General features: G+C 61.3%; 1 protein-coding gene across 7 annotated transcripts in view; it reads left to right on the top strand.

Annotated features, from left to right (window-relative positions):
- The window catches only part of ADGRB2 (adhesion G protein-coupled receptor B2), a 36717-nt gene extending 14846 nt beyond the window's left edge, over positions 1 to 21871 (top strand). The window contains exons 3-31 of one of the 7 annotated variants that reach the window (XM_030327400.1): positions 4260 to 4343; positions 4599 to 4763; positions 5961 to 6125; positions 6750 to 6914; positions 6998 to 7165; positions 7243 to 7344; positions 7504 to 7610; positions 8400 to 8594; positions 8754 to 8822; positions 8900 to 9008; positions 9330 to 9660; positions 9989 to 10094; positions 10278 to 10321; positions 10587 to 10713; positions 11204 to 11307; positions 11409 to 11511; positions 12234 to 12384; positions 12577 to 12646; positions 13037 to 13103; positions 13244 to 13329; positions 13622 to 13720; positions 15769 to 15940; positions 16239 to 16334; positions 16708 to 16747; positions 17386 to 18005; positions 20346 to 20381; positions 20734 to 20829; positions 20929 to 20985; positions 21397 to 21871. In XM_030327400.1, the coding sequence (XP_030183260.1) occupies positions 4260 to 4343; positions 4599 to 4763; positions 5961 to 6125; positions 6750 to 6914; positions 6998 to 7165; positions 7243 to 7344; positions 7504 to 7610; positions 8400 to 8594; positions 8754 to 8822; positions 8900 to 9008; positions 9330 to 9660; positions 9989 to 10094; positions 10278 to 10321; positions 10587 to 10713; positions 11204 to 11307; positions 11409 to 11511; positions 12234 to 12384; positions 12577 to 12646; positions 13037 to 13103; positions 13244 to 13329; positions 13622 to 13720; positions 15769 to 15940; positions 16239 to 16334; positions 16708 to 16747; positions 17386 to 18005; positions 20346 to 20381; positions 20734 to 20829; positions 20929 to 20985; positions 21397 to 21582 (3920 nt within the window). In that variant the 3' untranslated portion in view covers positions 21583 to 21871. Of the gene's footprint in view, positions 1 to 4259; positions 4344 to 4598; positions 4764 to 5960; positions 6126 to 6749; positions 6915 to 6997; positions 7166 to 7242; positions 7345 to 7503; positions 7611 to 8399; positions 8595 to 8753; positions 8823 to 8899; positions 9009 to 9329; positions 9661 to 9988; positions 10095 to 10277; positions 10322 to 10586; positions 10714 to 11203; positions 11308 to 11408; positions 11512 to 12233; positions 12385 to 12576; positions 12647 to 13036; positions 13104 to 13243; positions 13330 to 13621; positions 13721 to 15768; positions 15941 to 16238; positions 16335 to 16707; positions 16748 to 17385; positions 18006 to 20345; positions 20382 to 20730; positions 20830 to 20928; positions 20986 to 21396 lie in introns of all 7 variants that reach the window. The other 6 variants (XM_030327399.1, XM_030327402.1, XM_030327401.1 and 3 more) reach the window with 6 other exon arrangements.
- Positions 21872 to 22071: the final 200 nt, after the last annotated feature.

The raw sequence follows: 22071 nt of genomic DNA, 5'->3' as shown, positions 1-22071 counted from the left end.
GCTGCCTTTTCCTGGACCCCTTCTTGTCCTGTTGGCTCAGTTGCCTCTTAGACTCCCCCAGCTGTGGGCCCAGAGCTGGCTGTGGCCTGCCTCATGGCATATGCTGAGCTGAAACATTGTTTGAGTGGGTGACCCCCCTGGTGTTCCTCCCTTTCGGGTAGAACTAGCTTTCACACGTGGGGGAAATAGACTGCCAGCCTCCCTTCTGAGGGAAGTGGGGTGGGGGTACAAGGGAGGGCAGTCAGTGCAGGCCCCTGCTGGGTAGCCTCGGGCTTGTTCCCTCCCCTCTCTGGCCCAGCCCAGGAGGCCGGGAGAGGGACTCAAGAGCTGGGCCTGGGACACGTTCTGATTTTCAAATAGGGTGGATCCTAGAAACCACCTCCATCACCTCTGGTTGTGTCGTGGGGGCTGGCCCGCAAAGCGCTGGTGCACGGTTTGTAGAGGATGTGGGGACCACGGGAAGCAGCGAGGGGGTCAGACTGCTGTCTCGCATGTCCGTGTTTCCTGACCTTACCGGACGCCAGGCTGGTGGCTGCCACAGACACGATGATGGTCAAGACGCCAAAGCAGGAACCGGATGACGGGATCCTCAGCTGGATTTGTGATAGGTCGAACAGCATCTGCAGAATGTTTATTAAGAAATGGGTGTCAGGCCCGGGGCTGCTGTAGGTGGAGGGCTGCTGGGCAGAGCCGCTACTCAGGATGACAAGTGCTAATTCCCAGTGACCCCCGTGGGGTGGCAGGGAAAGCTAGGAGCAGTGTGTTCATTGCTGTTTGCTGGTGTTCCTCTGGGCCGGTGTTCACTGGGGTCGGGGAGATGGCGTGCACAGCCTGCCTTCAAAGGGCCAATGGGCGCGGGGAGGTTCAGATGGTCGGAAGATGGCATCCTCTGGGACGACAGGGCACACAGAGGAGGGGACAGCCACTTCTGCCTGAGGAGTGGGGGATGAGGAAGACCCCACAAATGAGAAGCCATGTGAGGTGGATTTTGAAAATCAGGTAGGAGTTTCCCAGGTGAAGGAGGTGATGAACGAGCAGGTGGAGATTCGAGAAGAAGCGGTAATCTTGTCTTAGGCGTGCTGAATTTGAGGGCCCCTCGTCAGTAGACCTGTCCAGAAGGCAGGAGGCCACCCAGGAGTGAAGCCCTGAGTGGGGCGCTGGGGGTAATGACTCTGGAGCGGCCACAGAGGGGGGGAGGTTCAGATGGTCGGAAGATGGCATCCTCTGGGACGACAGGGCACACAGAGGAGGGGACAGCCACTTCTGCCTGAGGAGTGGGGGATGAGGAAGACCCCACAAATGAGAAGCCATGTGAGGTGGATTTTGAAAATCAGGTAGGAGTTTCCCAGGTGAAGGAGGTGATGAACGAGCAGGTGGAGATTCGAGAAGAAGCGGTAATCTTGTCTTAGGCGTGCTGAATTTGAGGGCCCCTCGTCAGTAGACCTGTCCAGAAGGCAGGAGGCCACCCAGGAGTGAAGCCCTGAGTGGGGCGCTGGGGGTAATGACTCTGGAGCGGCCACAGAGGGGCTACTTGAACCTTGGGGAGGGGAGTGTGAAGCGAAGCGTGGAGGCCCGATAGGGGAAGGGGCAGGAAGACAGACCAGTCAAGGAGACTGGGACAGAGGAGCCAGACAAGTAGGAGGAAACCTGGAGAGCCAGGGAGGGGAGTGTTTCAAGGCAGGAACAGTCAGCAGGGCCCCGTGCTACCCAGGGGTCAAGTGGGACAAAGCTGCAGAGTGTCCGTAGGATTTAGTGATAAGGAGGGCGTTGATGACTTTGTCGAGAACGGTTTCAGCAGTAAGATGTGGTCAGAAGCCAGACTGCAGTGGATTACCAGGCGAGGTGACATTTGAGCCAGGATGTGAGTGGCAGGTGAGAAACTAGAGCGCCAGCTGTGGACCACTTAGTGCTGGGGAGGAGGAGGCTGAGGGCAGTGGCTGGAGGAGGAAGGAGGTTCAAAGAGGGGCTCCCCCCAGAATGGAGGTCCATTCTTGGGCTGCTGTGAAAAGACAGTGCCGACCAAATGCTGAGCCAGAGGGTTAACGGATGGCTCAAATGGAGCCCTCCTGGAAGTGGCAGGGGGCAGGGGGGAGTAGATGCAGGGCTGGGCCTGGGAGTAGATGCAGGGAATTTGCGAGTTGGAGGGGTGGGGCAAGAAGTGTGTGTGTGGGGGGGGGATCCCACGCTGCTTTCTTTATAGAGGAGCTCATTGCAGAGAGACAGGGGGGGCAGAGATGAGCTCAAGGAGAGAGGTCAAGGTCTGGCACAGCCAGCCCAGGTGGGGAGTGGGGAAGGCGGGGAGCCGGGGAGTGCTGCTGAGAAGCCCCGGGCGCCCAGCGGATACGCAGCCCTGAGTCTGTAGTGGTGCCAGTTGGCACAGCTGTGGATTTCTTCAGCAGCCTGGGGGTGGGCGTGGAGAAGGCGGCTTGTCACAAGGCTCCGGGGCTGGGGACTGGCTGAGCGGGTGGGGTGGAGGGCTGGGTGAGGGGATTCGGGAGTCGGCAGGCACGGCACCAGCACCTTCTCTGCGGTCCCGATAGAGTCAGGGACCTGACAGAGGCAGATGCTATTTGAAGGGAGGCCCAGGGGCCTGAAGGGTGGCAGGGGAGGGTGCGGAAGAGGTGCAGGTTGTGAGGGGAGGGGGCATGGTAAAAGTAAACCCACAGTTCCTGCCTTCTGAGCACTCACCACATGCCAAGCAGGGTGCCAAGGGCTTCGTGGCCTCCTGTCGGGGAGTCCGAGAGTCAGCCCTCAAGGTAGGGGGTGTTCGAGTCTTGTTCTACAGAGGCGAAAACAGGGGCAGAGAGGCAAAGACACTTGCCCAAGGTCACACAGCTGGTCAGTGGCCGTGTCCCAGTTGGGATCCAGGATTGTTGGACTCCAACGCTCTCCTGGGGATCCAGGTTTGCGAGACGGTGGAGAAGTTTGGGGGAGAACGTAGATTGAGCTCTGGGACCAGTGGCCGCAGTGGAGGGAAGGGCCCCGGAGTTGATGAGACCATAAGCTAGGCTGAGTGGCACTTCGGGGCCCCCTGTCCGGCGGGTTTGCTCCAGGTGGCCGTCTTCATGCCTGGTCAGAAAGAGCTTTCTCTTGGACGGACGCAGAGACCGGACTGGGCAGCAGGGGGCAGGAAGAGCACAGTCCTCTCCGGTTCCTTCAAACCCAGAGTGCCTGCTAGGTGCTGACCTGGCTTATCAGAAAATAGGAGAGGGCCTGGGGTGGGGGGTGGGCGTGGGGGAGAGCAGTCCCTTCTAGTCCGGGGACAGCATGGGCTGAGCCGTGTCCCAGAGGCTATTCCCACCTGCCCAGCAGTCTCTCCACGGGCTGGGTCTTTCCCCTCCCACTCGTGTCAGCCCCCATCTAGGCTACCCAGCCTGTGGGAGAGGGCCTGGCTGAGCTCATGTCTGAGCAGCTTTGGAGAATGGGCGTTCCCCACCCCTCCTCCAGCACGGGTGGTGCTTCCAAGGCCTAGACCAGACACATAAATCAGAGTGATGAGCCGAGAGCCCGGTGGGGCTGGGGCCGCAGCAGCAGCGGCCTCTGGGAGCATCAGCTGCTCTCCCAGCTGCAGGGGCAGCGGAGACGAGGGTCTGCAGGTTGTAGGCACCCACCCTAGGCCCCTGGGTCTCAGAGGCACCTCATTCTGACCTCCAGGCCACAGTCTAGTGCTGCATGGGGAGCAGATTTCTGGACCTGAGACTCAGCCCCTGGCTTGGCATGAATCGTGTCCCAGAGGCAGGCCTGGGGGGTGGTCTGTGCATCAGCCTTAGGAGTCCGTCCTGTGAAGGCAAAGAGCCTGGGCTCCAGGCTCACCAAGCTGTGTGGCCTTGGACAAGTCACTTTTCCTCTCTGGTCCTCAGTGTCTTCATCTTTAAACAGAGACGTTGGTCCCTACCTCCCAGAGGAGGATTAAAGGAGATAGGTATGGAGAGCACGTGGGCACAGAAGCCTCCCGGAGCTCGTTGATGTGAGCGGCCACTCCTCTTCAGTCTCCCCCAGGCTGGCTGAGGCAAGAGGAGGAAAAGGAAAAGACGGTTGTGAGGCCGTGGGCAAGTCCTGTGTGGCCTCCTGAGCCTCAGTTTCCTTATCTGTGAAGTGGTGGTGGTGGGGCAGGGGCAAGGACTTGAGCCTCACTCAGCATTGCCTGCAGTTGGTTCCAGGCCCTCAGGCTGAGGGCGAGCAAGGCTGCCCTCTCTGCGCCACTCTGGCAGGACAGAGCTGGCCTTGGCTGAGCCCCTGCCACCACCTCCGTGTTCCAGGTGAGGAGCCGGAAGAGGAACCGAAGGTGAAAACCCAGTGGCCAAGGTCTGCAGATGAGCCTGGGCTATACATGGCGCAGACAGGTAACCCGGGCCCGCCTCCCTTCCTCTGTGGCGGGGGCCCGACTGTGTGGCGTCTGGTGGCATGTGTGCTTGGCGTGTGCCCGTCTGTGTCTATGTCCTAGAGCTCAGTCACATCTCTGCCACGTGAGGCCTGTGGGCAGGGCTGGGTGGCCTCCTTAATAAGAGCCTGTCACTTGGGGTCAGGGTAGGAGGATCCCTATGAGGCTGAGTGCTTGGGAGGTGCCCCGTGCCGCCGACGCTGTCCCTCTCTCGTAGGCGACCCGGCGGCTGAGGAGTGGTCCCCGTGGAGCGTGTGTTCCCTGACGTGTGGGCAGGGTCTGCAGGTGCGGACCCGCTCCTGTGTGTCCTCCCCCTATGGGACCCTGTGCAGCGGGCCCCTGCGGGAGACCCGGCCCTGCAACAATTCAGCCACCTGCCCAGGTATGCCCACCCTCCCGCCTGGTCTGCCTGCAGGGTTAGGTCCTGCCTGGGACTCGGGCAGGTTCAGTTTCCAAAGATGGTTGGTTGCCTCCTTTTTTCATTTATCAAACTTGACTGTCCCCCACACTGTGCCTAGCCCCACACAGGGCACTGGGGACACAGATGAATCAGACCAGGGCCCACAGCAGCGGGCTCGGTTCTGGGCCCACCACTCCCCTGTTGCCTACGTCCTGGTAATCAAGGCTCATCTTTTTACCCTCACCGCCCTCCGTATTCCCTTCGCTCTGGCCGTACCAGCGCCTCTTGCAGTTTCCCACCTCCCTGCATTTGCTTATTCTTATCCTGTCCACCCCCCGCCCCTCCACCTTGGCTGTTACAATTCAGTCTGACCTTCAAGGTCTAAGACCAATGCCAATGCCACTTTTTTTTTTTTCTTTTTTAAATGAAACCTTGCCTGACCGTCCCCTCCCTCCTCTGACTCCCCATCCCAGTCCCCAAAGAGCCTCCTCAGTCCAGCATGGAGTGTTGAGAATGTGCATGTGCCTGCCTGGGACAGGTGGTCCACCATGGTGGGGGGCCAGCTTCAGCCAGTCCTGCTCCTCGTGCCCTGAGAGAGTGAAGTGGTGCCTAGGCCATAACCAGCTCCTGGCTGTGGATTTTAGAGCAAGGCTACATGGGAAGGGGTCTTGGTACCTGGGGGTGTGGCAAGAGCTTGCACAGGGCTGGGGCAAAGCTGTGTTCCAGAGTGTGAGCTCTCTGTGTCAGTGTCCATGTAGAGGTTCGTGTCTCTTTGTGTGTCCATGCGCTTGGGGTCGGGAGGGGCGCTTCTCCTGCCCCAGGCCTGCCATGTTGGATTCTTGCTTCGGGTCTGGGGATGGGGAGGGCTGAAGGGAGGGGGGATGGGCTGGGGCAAATCTTGAGTCCTTTCCTGGGCTTTCCCTGTGCTCCCAGGAGAGGAGGAGCCCTGGCTCCCCTCCCGGGTGGGTCCTAGTCTCCCTATCCCGGTGGCCACAGGAGGCATCCTGTGCCAGTTGGGACTAGACTCCTGTGTCTTCCCCCAAGGGGTGGAGTCCTGGGGCCCAGTGCAGAGCCAATGAGGAGCGGTAGCAGAGCTGCCGGAGCTCCTGATTGGTGGGCGGATGGGCAGTGGGCGGGGCCAGGGTGCCGCCCTGCCACCGGCCACGTGCTTCCTTGCAGTGCACGGCGTGTGGGAGGAGTGGGGGTCCTGGAGCCTGTGCTCCCGCAGCTGCGGGCGGGGGTCCCGGAGCCGGATGCGGACCTGCGTGCCCCCCCAGCACGGCGGCAAAGCCTGCGAGGGTCCCGAGCTGCAGACTAAGCTCTGCAGTATGGCGGCCTGCCCGGGTCAGTAGCGCCCGTGGGCTTCCAGGCGGGCGCTGCCCAGCCGGGTGGGGGTTGGGAGACCCAGGGGAGGTAGTCAGGTCCAGTGCCCTGACCCTGGGGGCCCACGAACTTTAACCAAGCGTGGGGGGTGGGGGGACTGGCGAAGTGTACCTGCCGGCGTGGGAGGTGATGTGGCCCCGCCCAGACTTGGAGTTGGCACACTGCAGGTCCATCAAAAGAAGACTGCCCCTTCCCCTAAGCCCTGGGATACCCTTGCCGTCCATTGCCCTTGGGTGCTCATGGCCAGCTGGGCTGTGAGGGGACATAGATCTGGGCTTAAGCGTGGGCAAAAATCCAAAAGTGCCCCTGGGGCCCATTTCCCTAACCAAAAGAGAGCATGTGCCACCTCGGGGCTGAGTGTGGAGAGGTATCCTGTGTTCCTGGAGCTGGTGGCAGGCAGGCAGGCCCAGGCCCAGGCACCACCTGCTCGCTACAGCCCCCCCTTCATCCACCCCTCTCCAGTGGGTCTGGCCTGGCTCAAGTCTGAATGCCTGGCAGGCTCTGCCATCTCCCTGCGGTGCTCTGCCCCCACGAGACCTCACACCTCTTGCTCAATGGCCACCCCTGCTTGTGTCTCCCATGCAGTGGAAGGCCAGTGGCTAGAATGGGGTCCCTGGGGCCCGTGCTCCACATCCTGTGCCAACGGGACCCAGCAGCGCAGCCGGAAGTGCAGTGTGGCGGGGCCGGCCTGGGCCACGTGTACGGGTGCCCTCACGGACACCCGCGAGTGCAGCAACCTTGAGTGCCCGGGTGAGTGCTCGGCACACGGGTGGCAGGTGGCAGCCCTGGCCCTGGGGGCACTCGGGGCCGCTCACGCCCCGCTTCTCCTGCAGCCACAGATGGCAAGTGGGGGCCGTGGAACGCGTGGAGCCTGTGCTCCAAGACGTGTGACACGGGCTGGCAGCGCCGCTTCCGCATGTGCCAGGCCACGGGTGCGCAGGGCTACCCCTGCGAGGGCACTGGAGAGGAGGTGAAGCCTTGCAGCGAGAAGAGGTGTCCAGGTATCGGCGGCAGGACCCTGGGGGTTGAGGGACACGCCCGTGGGGACTGGCTGAGCCCCTCCACTGTCCCCCCGCAGCCTTCCATGAGATGTGCAGGGACGAGTACGTGATGCTGATGACGTGGAAGAAGGCGGCTGCTGGCGAGATCATCTACAACAAGTGCCCCCCCAACGCCTCAGGTGAGGGGGGGAGGTGGCTCTCCCCTCGGGCCCCACCCCTGCCATTCTTGCCGCCTCCATTCCGGGTCCCCAGCCTGTGGGAGCCTCCAGCCTGAGGCGCGGAGTGAAGTGGATGAGAGCCGGGCCCCACACCCAGCCCCGTGTCCTGTCTGCCTGCAGGGTCTGCCAGCCGCCGCTGTCTCCTCAGTGCCCAGGGCGTGGCATACTGGGGTCTGCCCAGCTTCGCCCGCTGCATCTCCCACGAGTACCGCTACCTGTACCTGTCAGTGAGTGTGCCCCGCTGGGCTGGGGCGACCCAGGATCTGTCCCAGACTCTGGGAGGGGGTGGGGGGAGCTCGTTTCTTGCTCTTGCCCATGTGCCTTGGCATACGTCTGCTGTGCCCACTTCTGCCTGGCCGCGCCTCTCTTTGTCTGGCAAGCTCCTATTCATACCTCAAGACCTGACTCTCAAGTGTCTCTCCTTATTCCTGGTGCCTATTTCTGTGCTCCTCTTGTCCCCTGAGCTTCCCAAAGTCATTAGGTGTTGTGGATGCTCATCGAGATGTCTGTGTCCTGTTAAGACTATGAGCTCCTTAAAGGCAGGGACAAAGTCGAATTGATTTCTGTGACCCCAGTGCCCCACCCAGGGCCTGTCATGGGGTAAGAATGTTGGCAGTGAACGTGGCCTGTGTTCGTCTGGCTGTAATTGGTACTTGCGTGTTTGCACTTGGAGCTTGTATTTGGAAGGGAGAGTGAGAGAGTGCGTTACGCTCCAGAGTGGGCATGACCCCTCTGGGATGGGGAGGTGCCTTGTCCCTGTGCCGTGCTTGTCATCTTTTATATGTACATCTGAGCACCTTCCTCCTCTAGCTGTTTCTATTTCAGTCTTTTTAAAGTATCTTTAGGTCTTTTTCTTGGACTCTGTCTCCTATGAGCCCCTTTGAGCATCTCTCTCTGACCTTTTCACCCTCCCTCTCCCTCTGGATGCAAGCAGAGGGTGGACTGGAGTGGGATGGGCCAGCGGCCGGTCCCAGCTCCTGACACTCTGGTGACAGCAGCCTGCCTGTCCCCTGCAGCTTCGGGAGCACCTGGCCAAGGGGCAGCGCATGCTGGCGGGCGAGGGCATGTCACAGGTCGTGCGCAGCCTGCAGGAGCTGCTGGCCCGGCGCACTTACTACAGTGGGGACCTGCTCTTCTCCGTGGACATTCTAAGGAATGTCACTGACACCTTCAAGAGGGCCACCTACGTGCCCTCGGCTGATGATGTGCAGGTACTGCCCTGCCCCGCCAGAAGGAAGGAGGGCACCCTAGAGTGAAGCAGGAGGTTGGCCCCTGTGGCAGAGTCTGCTGGGGGTAGCACCTGTGGCTCTGATGGGGAGGCTTCCGTCCCTGGGGCTGGAACCTCCTGACACCCGCTGCTCTTGCCCCAGCGCTTCTTCCAGGTGGTGAGCTTCATGGTGGATGCGGAGAACAAGGACAAGTGGGATGATGCTCAGCAGGTGAGGGGCTGGGCTTCCAGGCTTTGCCCCCCATGACCGACCCCTGCCTCGGACCCTTATACACTCTCTGTCTCCAGGTGTCCCCTGGCTCTGTGCACCTGCTTCGTGTCGTGGAGGACTTCATTCACCTGGTGGGCGATGCCCTCAAGGCCTTCCAGAGCTCTCTGATTGTCACAGACAACCTGGGTACAGGAGGCAGGCTAGGGAGGCGGGGCTGGACATGGCAGAACCCAGGCTGCTGTGGGAGTGGGGTGGTTTCTGAGGGCTCCTCCTATTTTTCTCTCTCTCTGGGGCCTGTAGTTCCCTCGCTTAACCCCTTCTTTGTATCTCTCTCCGTGTCTTCTCCTCCTCCCACCTCTGTGTTGTTTCTGTGTGTATGTGTGCCCCACCCGTGTGTTTGTACCAACCTCGATATCTGCGTCCTGGTGTCTGTCTCTCCCGTATCGGCTTCTTCCCCTGTGACTCTCCCCTCTGCCTCTGTCCCTCTGTCTCGGGCACGGGTTGCAGTGATCAGCATTCAGCGGGAACCAGTCTCCGCCGTGTCCAGTGACATCACATTCCCCATGCGCGGCCGCAGGGGCATGAAGGACTGGGTGCGACATTCAGAGGACCGCCTCTTCCTACCCAAGGAGGTGCTCAGCCTCTCCTCCCCGGGGAAGCCAGGGGCATCTGGCACCTCGGGCAACCCTGGCAAGGGGAGGGGCCCGGGAACCGTGCCCCCTGGCCCAGGCCACTCCCACCAGCGCCTCCTGCCGGCAGACCCTGAGGAGTCCTCCTCCTACTTTGTGATCGGTGCTGTGCTCTACCGCACGCTCGGCCTCATCCTGCCACCTCCCAGGTGAGTCCCCAGGAGGGGTGCGTGGGGCCGCCCAGGTGAGACCAAGAGGACTGAGGCTGTGCTGGTCACAGGGAGCTCCCTCTGCAGCCTCCTGCGGTCTTGGGCACCCTTGTCTGACCCTGGACATAGGTGCCTCTCAAAGATGTCTGTGCGGCTCCCAGAGGCTAAGCTGCGGGCCTCACCTGAAGTCCTGGGCCCCATGGAACTCTTGGCCTTTAATTGGTCTTGGCTCCCTGGTAGCCCCCTACCACTGATCCAGAGCACCTTTGAGGTCCCAGACTGGGTCTGGGCAGCAGTGGTAGGAGCTGACCTCAGTACCCGTCCCCAGGCCCCCGCTGGCCGTCACATCCAGGGTGATGACAGTGACTGTGCGGCCCCCCACCCAGCCACCAGCTGAGCCCCTTATCACAGTGGAGCTCTCCTACATCATCAACGTGAGTTGGGGCCCAGACAGGAACCCTGGGGATACCCGATCGTGAGCAACCAAAGGCTTGTCTGATGGGGAGGCGGTCTGCCCCGATAGTGGGTCCCGTGTGGGGCCTGCCACGGCAGGATGGGTAGCTGTCCTGGTGGTGAGCTCCCCACCCCACACCACACTCATGACTTCTGTTCCCCAGGGCACCACGGACCCCCACTGCGCCAGTTGGGACTACTCCAGAGCGTGAGTGGGGCAGGGGCGCAGTGTGGTGGGGGTACAGCCCTAGCACTTCTCTGTCAGGAGGGCTGTCTTAACCTGGAAGGCCAAAACGTTCCTCAGGGCCATCCTCGGGCTCGAGGCGTCAAGGGCACATCCCAGGGCGCCCCAAGCCACTTGCCTCTCGGGTGTGGTCTTGCTCTGATTTCACTCGTCCTGGGGCAGTGGCCAGCGCTGGGAGTGGGGCCACGGAGTTGGGCTGGGTATCACTCCACCTCTTCCCTCACCCAAGAGATGCCAGCTCAGGGGACTGGGACACTGAGAGCTGCCAGACCCTGGAGACCCAGGCAGCCCACACCCGCTGCCAGTGCCAGCATCTGTCCACGTTTGCTGTGCTGGCCCAGCCGCCCAAGGACCTGGTGAGCGGGAGGGAAGCACCTGGGCCTGGGGAGGGAGGGCTGCTCCCGGGTTGCCAGTGGCCATCTGTGACGGTGTTGGCAGAGACCTGGGTGATCCCGTACGTGCATCTGAGCAGGTGCACTTGTGGGATCGCGCCATGGAAGTCTATGCCGCTGGGACGGTGCTCGCGGGGATGACGTACCTGGGGATGTGTGGCGGTGGCAGTCGTGTGCGTGTACACACACGTGCGTGTGTGGTTGTGTGTAGAGAAGCGTGGGTGACTGAGCATAAATACACACCCACGTGTGTGACTGGGTCTGCCCTGTGCACACGTGGATACAGCAGCGAGTTCCTTCTCTGTGAGTGTGAGGAAGGTGCAGGTGCCAGTCTGGGCTAGACAGGGAGTGGGGAGGGGAGTGGGGAGGGGAGGGGAGGGGAGTGGGGAGGGGAGGGGCCCCCCGCAGCTGCCTCTCCTGGTGACCCGGTACACCACCGGCTCATCTTCCTTAGACCCTGGAGCTGGCAGGCTCCCCCTCGGTCCCCCTCGTGATCGGCTGTGCTGTGTCCTGCATGGCGCTGCTCACCCTTCTTGCCATCTACGCGGCCTTCTGGAGGTAGGTGGGACGCCGGGCAGGCTGGGGCGGGAGGTGGCCGGCCACCCCGGGTTGGGTGGGGCCAGCTAGCGCCTCTGTTCCCGCCCGCTGTGCCCTCTCAGGTTCATAAAATCCGAGCGCTCCATCATCTTGTTGAACTTCTGCCTGTCCATCCTGGCGTCCAATGTCCTGATCCTCGTGGGCCAGTCACGGGTGCTGAGCAAGGCAGGTTCAAGTGGCGGGCGCCAGGGTGAGAGTGGAGTGAGCGAGCGTTTGCAGGTGCCAGCGCGCGTGTTTGCACATACCTGCCCAAGTGATGGGTGTTCGTATCCTTCAGAGCCGTGCATTGGGGGTGTGTATGTGGCGGGGGGGGGGGAAGTAGCGTGTGTGAGTGGAGTGGACGTGACGGCGTTGGAGAGGGGTGTGTATGCACTCGAGTGGTGAACGTGTGCATCTGTGAACACGTACGTGAGCTGGGCACACGTGTCAGGCAGGTGGCATCTGTGGAGCCTGGGCCTCCCCGTGTCTGTGAGAGCCCAAGTGAGGCCTCTTGTGCCACCTGCCTACGGATGACCCGTGCCGGCTGTCCTTTAGGCCCCCTTGGCCTTCTCTGTGGTGCCAGCACCGCGAGTGCCAGGCGTGGGGCCCGCCGGACCATGATGTGGCAGGTGCTCCTGTCTTTCCCCCAGCCCCCACCCCCGCCAGCCCCGTCTGCACGTGGGTGGCCTGCCTGCCCGCCTCCCGGATGTCGAGTTCTGCGTGCGTGTCACTGGGCCTGTGTCGTGCCGTGTGTGGGTGCATAAAGGCGGGGGTGCCTGACAGGGCTCTGTGGGGGGCCGAGCTCGGGTGGGCGGCCATGGCCGCGCCCAGCAGCGGGTGTGGGAAGCCTGGCCCCACCCACCCCGGTGCCTGCTCAGGGCCACTCCCTCCCATCCCTCTCTCTGCAGGGTGTATGCACCATGACTGCCGCCTTCTTGCACTTTTTCTTCCTCTCTTCCTTTTGCTGGGTGCTCACTGAGGCCTGGCAGTCCTACCTGGCTGTCATCGGACGGATGCGGACCCGCCTCGTTCGCAAACGCTTCCTCTGCCTGGGCTGGGGTGAGCAGGGCCCGTGCCGGACTCTGTCACTGGGCCTTGGGGGCAGGGGAAGGAGGATAGGGTCAGCTTTGGCCCTGGCCCCACTGTCTGGGCCAGGGGCCAGCCGCGCTGGGTCTGGGAGGAGAGGGGACATTGAGGACCGACAGCCGTCTCACTGTGGCCACCTCCCCCCCCCCCCCCCGCCTCCTCCAGGTCTGCCAGCCCTGGTGGTGGCTGTGTCTGTCGGCTTTACTCGCACCAAAGGATACGGTACATCCAGCTAGTACGTTGGCCTCCCTTGGTGGGCAGCGGGGGTTCCTGGACCTGTTAGGGCATCAGACTGGCCATTGGGCCTTCTCAGGCCCATGCCTGTAGTGCTTTGGGCACATTCTTCCCTGTCTCCAAGCCTCTGTTTCCCTGACCGTAAAAGTACGTGCTGGGATTGGAGGTAATCTCTAAAAACTATTTAGCTCACGGATCAGCCTTTGATCCCCACGGTGGGCTGGGGCCGGGTCTTTGTTAGAGGGGAAACTGAAGCTGAGCAGGAGCCCAGGGCTCACTGTAACCCAGCTGGAGGCCCTGCCCCATCGGCAGTCCAGGGGACACCGAGCGGTGGTGTTCAAGGGGCAGGCCTCCCGGGTGTCTGATGCCCCCTCTTTTCCCTCCACCCCAGCTGCTGGCTCTCCCTGGAGGGCGGCCTGCTCTATGCCTTTGTGGGCCCTGCAGCCGTCATTGTCCTGGTATGTGCCCCTTTAGCATCCTGGGAGGGATGTGGCCACAGGGGCTCTACCATCTCCCTGTACCCTAGCTCCCAGTTGGGGGTTTCCCTGCCAGGCGGGCGCCTGTTGATCCTGTGTCCCCCTGCCCGCTGGGCCCCCAGGTGAATATGCTCATTGGGATCATCGTCTTCAACAAGCTCATGGCACGTGATGGCATCTCGGACAAGTCCAAGAAGCAGAGGGCCGGGTAAGGGGGCTGTGACTTGGCCTTGTAGGAAGAGGTACAGGGAGGGAGGGCCGGGCCTCTTGGAGACTCAGGGCTTGACGATGCCAACCGGGGCTCCCTGACCTTGGTGCATCAAGGGTGCAGGCAAGGTGGGCACCCGGAGTGCTCTGCTGCAGCCCCTCGCCCACCCTAACCCACCTCTTTCTCTCTCGTCTGCCCTCCCCCTCCCACCCCACTTGGGGCTCATGCTGCCCCGTCTCCTCCCGCTTCCCATGTGTCTCCCCCCCTCTCCCGTGTCTGTGCCGCCCCCGAGGTCGGAGCGGTGCCCCTGGGCCAGCCTGCTCCTCCCCTGCTCAGCGTGCGGAGCGGTCCCCAGCCCCCTGCTCAGCTCAGCCTCGGCCAGGAACGCCATGTTAGTTGTGCCCCCCGGGGGGCGGGGTGGGGGCGGGTGGGGGCAAAAGAATGGGGGGCAGTGCCCATGGTTGGGGGGAGGAGGGAATCAGCCCAGCGCCCTGGAAAGCTTGCCCTGCCCTGCCGACTTCCACACACTCTCAAGGGCTTGGCATCGACGTTGGCAAAGGGCAACGGGGAGTGAATGTCTGTGCCTCTGGGAAAATGCTGGGTTCCTGTGCCCACCCCTTGCTCCCACCCCTGCCCCCACTCCCAGCTTATGTTTTATCCAGGCACAGCTGCGGAGCCCTCCTTACACTCCCAACCTACAGAGGCTCTTAGAATGTGAGGCCCTTAGAATTTGTGAGCCCATAGAACCTTAGAGCGATAGAATCTTAGAATAAGACAATCACAAGTTAAGAATGTTAGAATGAGTGAATCATAGTCTTATCATTTGTCATAGAATCTGAGACTTAGAATTTCAGAGGCATTGAATCTCACAATCAATTGGGGGGCAGAGAATCTTAGAGAATTGTTTCGAGGAGATACCTCTGGAAGGTGACAGTCTTAAAATCGCAGCCATGCGCGAGTAGGATGAATGAATGAATCCATAGGAGCCTGGGGCCCAGCCTCCCACCCAGGGCCAGAAATCCATCTGAGCCTCCCTGACCGGTGGGGGTCCAGCTCTATCTTACACACCTCTAGGGTCAGGAGGCTCACCGCCTCTGGAGGCGGCTGGCACCATCTCTGGGAAGCTGTGCATCGTAGAAAGCTCCCTCTCGCTCAGGCTGCCATCTGCCTCTCTGACCCAGTCTCAGAACTAGCGGTTAAAAGCTGGGGCTCTAGAGGCAGCCAAGCTGGGTTTGCATCCCAGCTCTGTCTCTCTCTCCTAGTTGGGCACACTCCAGTTTCCTCATCTGTAAATTGGGATAATAATCCCCATGCCTGTTTATTGGAGTTGTTTTGATCACAGTGCGAGCTAATGTATGTAAATTGTTCAGTGTAGGGCCTGGCAGAGGATTGGTGGCTAATCAATGGTAGCTCTTATGACTGTGATTAGGCCCTTTCGGAGTCTTGGCTCTGCCTCCGGGGGCTGTGGAGACCACTGGGCCCGCCCCCTGCCAGGCTGAATAGCCCTGAACTTCTCTTCCTAGGACAGGTCTTGGCCCCCTGCCCATCTTTCTGCCTGGTGCAGAGCTGTTCCCACCGCTGCCTGACTCTCCAACCCAGGTGTTCCCGAGGCAGAGTAGGCTGGGCGTGGCAAGCCTGCCCCACTGTGCCCATGTGGGCAGTAGCCAGGGAGGGCGGGCTGGCTCCTGTGCCTGGATGCCAGGACCCCATCTGCCTTTTCCCACCCTGGACGAGGAGGTGGCGGATGTGTGGGTTTGGTCATGACCCCAGCTTGTACGGCCAGCCCCAGCTGTAATCTTTCTGCCCAGGGCTCTGAGCAGCCTCTGGGAGCCTGGCACCGCCTCCTTGGGGACCTGAGAGGGAAGAGCCTGTGCTTCACTGGGCCGGACCCCATCCCCAAAGATCTGCGCTCTGACGTCCTCCATGCGCTCGCGCTGTTGAATCTTTCTGTGTGTCTGCTTATTCCATGCTCTCTCTCCCTGGCCGCTGTCTCTCCTCGTCCAGCCGCCTGCCTCCTCTCCTGGAATCTCTGGGGGGTGCAGCCCAGGCCCGTGATTCCGTGCAGACTGGGGCTGAAACTCACAGCGTCTGCGTCTGCCTCCCTCTTCCTTTTCTCTGCCACCGGCTCTTTCCACCTTCCCCGTCTCTGTCCCCTGACGCTGCCTCTGACTGTGGCTCAGGTCCACTGTGTCAGCCCCTTCCACCTCTCCTGGTCCCTGCTCCGGCCCCCACCGTTCTCTGCCTCTGTCTCTGTTCTCTGTTTCTCTGCCTCGGGCTCCTCAGCCTCTGTCTGCTTGGGGACATCGCTGAGGTCTTAGAGTTTGGGGCCCTGCCAGTCTTGGGCAGCTTAAGGACCCCAGGCCGAGTGGAGGCCTGGACTCAGCCCCCCACACCGCTCCTGGAGCGTCACCCTGATGGCCCCTCTGCTGCTGTCCTCAGGGCCTCGCTCTGGAGCTCCTGCGTGGTGCTGCCCCTGCTGGCGCTCACCTGGATGTCAGCCGTCCTGGCCATGACAGACCGCCGCTCAGTCCTCTTCCAGGCTCTCTTCGCTGTCTTCAACTCGGCGCAGGGCTTTGTCATCACTGCTGTGCACTGCTTCCTGCGCCGAGAGGTGGGGCTGGGCGTCTCCTGCCCCCTCCCATCCACCTCACCTGTGCAGACTGGGAGGATCCAAGCCCCAACCGGGCCCCCAGCTGGGCAGCCCTTGGTATTAGCAGCTGGTAGCCTGGGACAGCCTTGTCCTTGGACTCCTGGCGTCCCAGGGCTCCTTCTCCCCTCTGACCTTCCCCTACACTGGATGCGCCTCTTTCCTTCCATACCCGCCTGGGCGCCTGGGGTGGGAGGCACAGCCAGCTGTGGCCAGGGGCCCTGTGGTGGCCTCAGGCCCAGCAGACACCCGCTGCCCCCAGGTCCAGGACGTGGTGAAGTGCCAGATGGGTGTGTGCCGGGCCGATGAGAGTGAAGACTCGCCCGACTCATGTAAGAATGGACAGCTGCAGATCCTGGTGAGTGAGGTGGCCTAGGCAGGGTGAGGGTGGGTTCTGAGTGTGCTCCCCACCCCTCCCCCGTCCCCCTGCCCCACGTTCATCTTCCCCATCCGTGGAGGGGATGGGAGACAGGGAGGGGACCGAGACTGGGTTTGATTCAGGCCCAGCCACTGACCGCTTGGTGGCATCGGGCAAGTCTTTTCCCCTTTCGGTTTTCCCACCTATCTAGCGAGGCTGGAGAAGACCATATCTCAGGCTCTTCTGGGCTCTGTTGGGCAGTGTGCCAAGGGCAGCCCCTCTGGGTGGCTAGGGAGGGGCCTGAGCCCCGTCCCCCCACCCTGATACATGGATCCTCTCTCTGCCCATCTGCTCTGTCCCTCTCTGCCTATAGTCAGACTTTGAAAAGGATGTGGATCTGGCTTGTCAGACAGGTGAGTCTGCGGGTGCGGAGCCGAGAACGGCCCCCAGGGGTGGGTAAGAAGGGAGGGCCTCCGGCCTCATCGTGGGAGGCCCTGCTAGTGGTCTGGTCATGCTGTTTAGCTGTAGAGTCAGACAGCCCTAAGTTGGAGTCGAGGTTGTGAACACCACTTAATGTGTGACTTTGGGCGAACAGCTTAGTTCTCTGAGCCTTAAATAAATGAGGGGACGTCAAATGCTTAGCAGGGTGCAGGGCATCTAGTGGCCGTTACCTTATTATATGATTTCCATGCCTCTTGCCAGAATCTCCAGTTCTGGCTCCTGGGGAGGAGCTGCCAGGGAACGGGGAGGAGCAAGGCCATTTTGACAGCCTCGTAGCTGTGGGGGGTCAGAGCTCAGGACCTGCACCGGGAACTGACCTATGGGAGCTCCTGCCTTGCCCTGCCTTGCTGTGGGCCTCTGGGCCAGTCTGAACACTCTTCTTCTTAACATGCCCGGTGTGTGAGAGAGTATCTACCCCGTAGCCACCTCTCCAAGACTCAGTTTCCTCCTCCGTCCAAGCCCAGGGGCTTGGTATACCTCCCCAGCCTGGGCAAGGGCATCAGGGCCTCCTCCTCCCCAGGACTTACCTCTCTCCCACTCCCGCCCCCAGTTCTGTTCAAGGAGGTCAACACTTGCAACCCGTCTACCATCACGGGCACACTGTCCCGCCTGTCCCTGGATGAGGACGAGGAGCCCAAGTCCTGCCTCGTGGGTCCCGAGGGCGGCCTCAGCTTCTCACCGCTGCCTGGGAATATCCTGGTGCCCATGGCAGCCTCGCCAGGCCTGGGGGAGCCACCGCCCCCGCAGGAGGCCAACCCCGTGTACGTGTGTGGGGAAGGCGGCCTGCGGCAGCTGGACCTCACGTGGCTGCGACCCGAGCCGGGCTCCGAGGGGGACTACATGGTGCTGCCCCGGCGGACTCTGAGCCTGCAGCCTGGCAGCGGGGGCGGAGGTGGTGAAGATCCCCCGAGGGCCCGGCCCGAGGGCACCCCTAGACGGGCTGCCAAGACAGTGCCCCATGCTGCCGAAGGCTACCCCAGCTTCCTGTCTGTGGACCACTCGGGCCTGGGGCTGGGCCCCGCCTATGGGTCTCTACAGAACCCCTATGGGATGACCTTCCAGCCACCACCACCGACACCCAGCGCCCGCCAGGTATCTGAGCCGGGGGAGCGCAGCCGGACCATGCCCCGCACTGTGCCGGGCTCCACCATGAAGCTGGGCTCTCTGGAGGTGAGGGGCTGGAGGGCATGGGGTGGGCGTGGGAGGCCTGCCCCTGTGTGCCCGAGACGGTGTCTGAGTCGCGGGCAGCCGCAGGGAAGGGACAGCCAGCAGCGCACCTCCCCCGTCCCCAGGGCGGCACCTTTGTATAAAGTGGCTGGGAGCGTGGACACTGTGCATTTCTTCCTCCGTCTGTGCTTACGGACACAAGGGAACCCTGGCTTCTCTGAACCCCTGAAATGGGCTTGGACTTGGTGTGCTGAGAGCACACTTCTCGGTGCATTCCTGCTTGTTTCAGTGTCTCTTTGAGGTAACTGGTTAGGATGGGTCTTCCTTTGACGGGCCTGTGGCTCAGGCTAAGTGTTGTGTTGTTAGGGAAGCCACACCAGGCCCTGGGAGCCTGGGTCTCTTGAGTCTGGCAGGGCTGAGTTTGGATCTGGGCGCTACTGATCAGCCGTGAGATCTTGAGCGAATCTCTCTCTGAGCCTCAGTTTCCTCACTTGTAAAGTGGGGAGACTCTTTGTAGAGTTGTTCCGAGGACGAATTGAGTGGTATAAAACGCTGGTGTCTGTGTGGAACAGGTAGTAAGTGCTAGATAATTGGGAGTTGCTGCTGTTAACATCCCTGGAATCAGCCTCAGACACTGCCCATGGGCCTGTGGTCATTGGCCCTCTTTTCCTGAGAAAACACAAACCCCTTTCTCTCCCTACCTGTGTGTTTTCTGTGGAGGCTCCACCCTCCCTCTGGCCACGTCAGGGAATTGCTGAGAACAAGCAGGTGATAGTGGTCCACTGTAGAACTCCAGAACATTCTGGAACTCTGGGAGGAATGATGGAAATGTGGATAAGGACAGGGGCAGGAGTCACGGCTCAGACACTGTTGGCTGCTCATGTTTGGCCTCAGAAACCTCTCCCCATCCTCCGCACAAAGGAAATTAAGTTAGCAGCTAGAGGTTTGCAAGTTGAGTTTCTCTCCCAAAATGTTTCTTGAACATTTGGTGCCTGCTCCCGCTGCAGATGGCAAAAACCGGAAGGCATAACAAAGACAAAACGACACCGGCACTGGGGAGGAGTGCGTTCAGCATCATGGCAGGTTTTGTTCTGTGGACACCTGCCCAGGGTTGGGCCACTGAGGCGGGGCCAGTTTCAGGCTCCTTGTGTGGGAGGTAGCAATAAATGTGGCAGTATCTTGAGGGGTCAAGGATGACGTCCAGAATTCTGGTGCAGGCAACCGCAATGGAGTGGAGGCGGAGGAACGGGTTTGGGGCGGGGAATTCTGAGTTTTTTTAGTTGGGCACAGCTGTGTGTGTGGTGCCTGGGGACAGGAAGAGATGTCCCACTGCCTCCAGAAAGAGAGAGGTGGCCAGAACAGAGAGGACACCCATGTGTCACCCATGTGCATAGAGAAGGGCAGGAGAAGGTCCAGGGCACAGCGCGGAGGGCCCAGTGTTAGGGAAGCCAGGGTGGACGGTGGAGAAGGGGCAGGCAGAGAGGCGGAAGGACCAGGAGAGAGTGGTGTCATAGAGGCCAGTGGTGATGACCATGTCTGCTGGGCCTGGGACTTGGGAAATCTTAGATGGCGGTCTTAGCATCATCCCTGAGGGCCTTGGGGTAAGTCCCTTCTCCTCTCTGGACCTCAGTTTCCCCAGTGTAACCTGGGACAGTTGACTTTGGTCTCATGAGTGCTCTTGGTGCCAACATTCTAAGATTCTAAGGCCTCCTCCTCGAATAGCTATGGATGCTGGGTAGGTCACCGGGGTCTTGAATGCTCTTGGGCAAGTGAGGGGCTGGAAAGGGCCTGGAGCGGTGCAGAGACCAGGGAAAGGGGCAAGGCAGGGTCAAAGGGAGGACTTGAAAACCTGAGTCCTCGTGTTTGTAGGACAAGTGGAGAGCTCCAAGGAGAGGGGAGCTTGTAGCTGGCAGAGAGAGTAGGGCGAGATGGGGCAGAGGGGTAGAGTCTGGGGCACAGAGGAAGGAGTGTCTGCTCTGTGATCCCATGTGGGAACCCATGTCTGTGTGTGGTCGCACGTCTGTGGTGTGTCTGTGTGTGCGGTCTCCCTGTGAGCGTCTGCCTGCAGGCTCAGTCATGTGTGGGAGCAGCAGGGGTGTGGGCCTGGGGCCTGAGCTGCAGCCCTGTGGCTGGGTCATGCCTCAGCTCCTCATCCCCCAGACCTCCGTCCTGTTCCCACAACCCCAAGGGCTGCCCTGAAGTATTCCTAGCTCTGGGCCTGTGCTGTAGGAAGGTTACAGGGGTAGGTGCAGATGTTGGGTGCCAGGTCTCTTGTCTCTAAAGCCACTGCATGTGGTAAAAAGCTTTCTTCTCCTTCACTGTTTCCTTGGTGCTCCCTCCCAGCGAAAGAAGTTACGATATTCAGACCTGGACTTTGAGGTAGGTGGGGTGTGTGTGTGTGTGTGTACACGCATATGTGCATGTATGCACATGTGTGTTGGGGGGCATCCGTGGGTGGTGTCTGTCCCTGGAGGGCCCACTCCTAAAATTAGCCAAAGCCCCTTTGCAGAGTCTGACCCAAGGACCCTGAACCCGTGGTTTCCACGGGGGCTTCCCACCATCCCCCGATCCCAGCCCAAGCATCACTCTGGGGTAGAGGGAGACCCAGGCCTTGTCCCAGAGGGCCAACAGCAGGCAGGGATGTGGGGAGCCAGGGGACAGGGGTGGGGGGTGGCTCACAGTGCCACCCCAGTGCGGAGCACCTCCTCTCACACCCTGTGGCTCCCAGAAGGTGATGCACACCCGGAAACGGCACTCGGAACTCTACCACGAGCTCAACCAGAAATTCCACACTTTCGACCGCTACCGCAGCCAGTCCGCAGCCAAGGTGAGGGCTACTCCCGCGGTTTTCCCTGCCCAAAGCTCGGGGCCCAACCTGACACAGGGCCCCCTGGGGTCGGACCCTGACCCATGGCCCCCGTTGCAGAGGGAGAAGCGGTGGAGTGTGTCCTCGGGTGGGACGGCCGAACGGAGCGTGACCGGCGTAAGTGCCCCTGAGCTGGGTTGGGGTCAGGTGGGCTCCGAGGGGCTCATTCCCTCCCAGCCCTCCTCCCCTTCCTGGGCAACCTCCGCCTAGCTCACTGAGGGTCCACCCATGGCATAAGTGACTGTTGTGAGGCTGCTCTGGGGATGGGGAGCATTGCCAGAGACTCCAGCAGGGTCTTGAAGAGGGGGGGGCACACAGAAGACATGATCCCAGGGGCCTCTCAGAGCATCGGGCTCAGGAACCCAACTACGGAACCAGGCGGATCTGGGTTTCAGTTCTGCTCAGGCACCTGGTTGCTGGGTGACTTTGGGCTTCACCAGCCCTCTCTGGGCCTCCTCGGTTTGTCCTGTACAACGAGTGAGAGGGTATTGGCCCATCTCCACGGGTTCCTTCCCACTGCCCCCACAGGAGAAGCCCAGCCCTGGGGAGCACCCCGGCTTGTCCCAACAGCGGAGACATCAGAGCTGGAGCACCTTCAAGTCTATGACATTGGGCTCGCTGCCCCCCAAGCCCCGAGAACGGCTGGCCCTGCACCGAGCAGCAGCCTGGGAGCCCACAGAACCACCTGATGGCGACTTCCAGACAGAGGTGTGAGTGCCACACCGGACTGCCCACTGCGTATAAATATATATATCTCTCTATTTTCACACTCCACTTTGGAACCACCCAGGAGCCGGCGCCCCCTCCCCTTTCCCGAGGGCTGGGCAGGGAGGCGCAGTGGACTCGGCCGGGCTGGGGAAGCCAGACACGGCATGGCCTGGGGGGCCAGGGCCCTTCCCTGTTTCTCAGAGGCCCCCCCATCTTCACCCCAGGCTGTCTGTCCCTGTCCTGGGCTGGGGAGGGGGGAGGGGAACTTTGTCGGGAATAAACTTCACTCTGTGGATTTTGCTGCTGAGCTGTTTGCTTCCCCCAGGTGAAGGCCCAGCCCTGGGACCCCAGCTTTGTTCCCCCGTCTCCTTGGTTCACCTCACTTGGTCTCAGCAAATTGCATAATGGGGTCAGGCCAGCCCTGACTGGGAGGGGACACCTGGGCTCTGACTCCATCTTTGCCCCCGATTTCCTGGATGACCTCGGACGCATCCT

The sequence above is a fragment of the Lynx canadensis genome, chromosome C1, assembly GCF_007474595.2.
Source record: "Lynx canadensis isolate LIC74 chromosome C1, mLynCan4.pri.v2, whole genome shotgun sequence".
Lineage (NCBI taxonomy): Eukaryota > Metazoa > Chordata > Mammalia > Carnivora > Felidae > Lynx > Lynx canadensis.
Note: the sequence above shows the minus strand (reverse complement) of the source record. Positions and strands in the feature narration are given on the sequence as shown.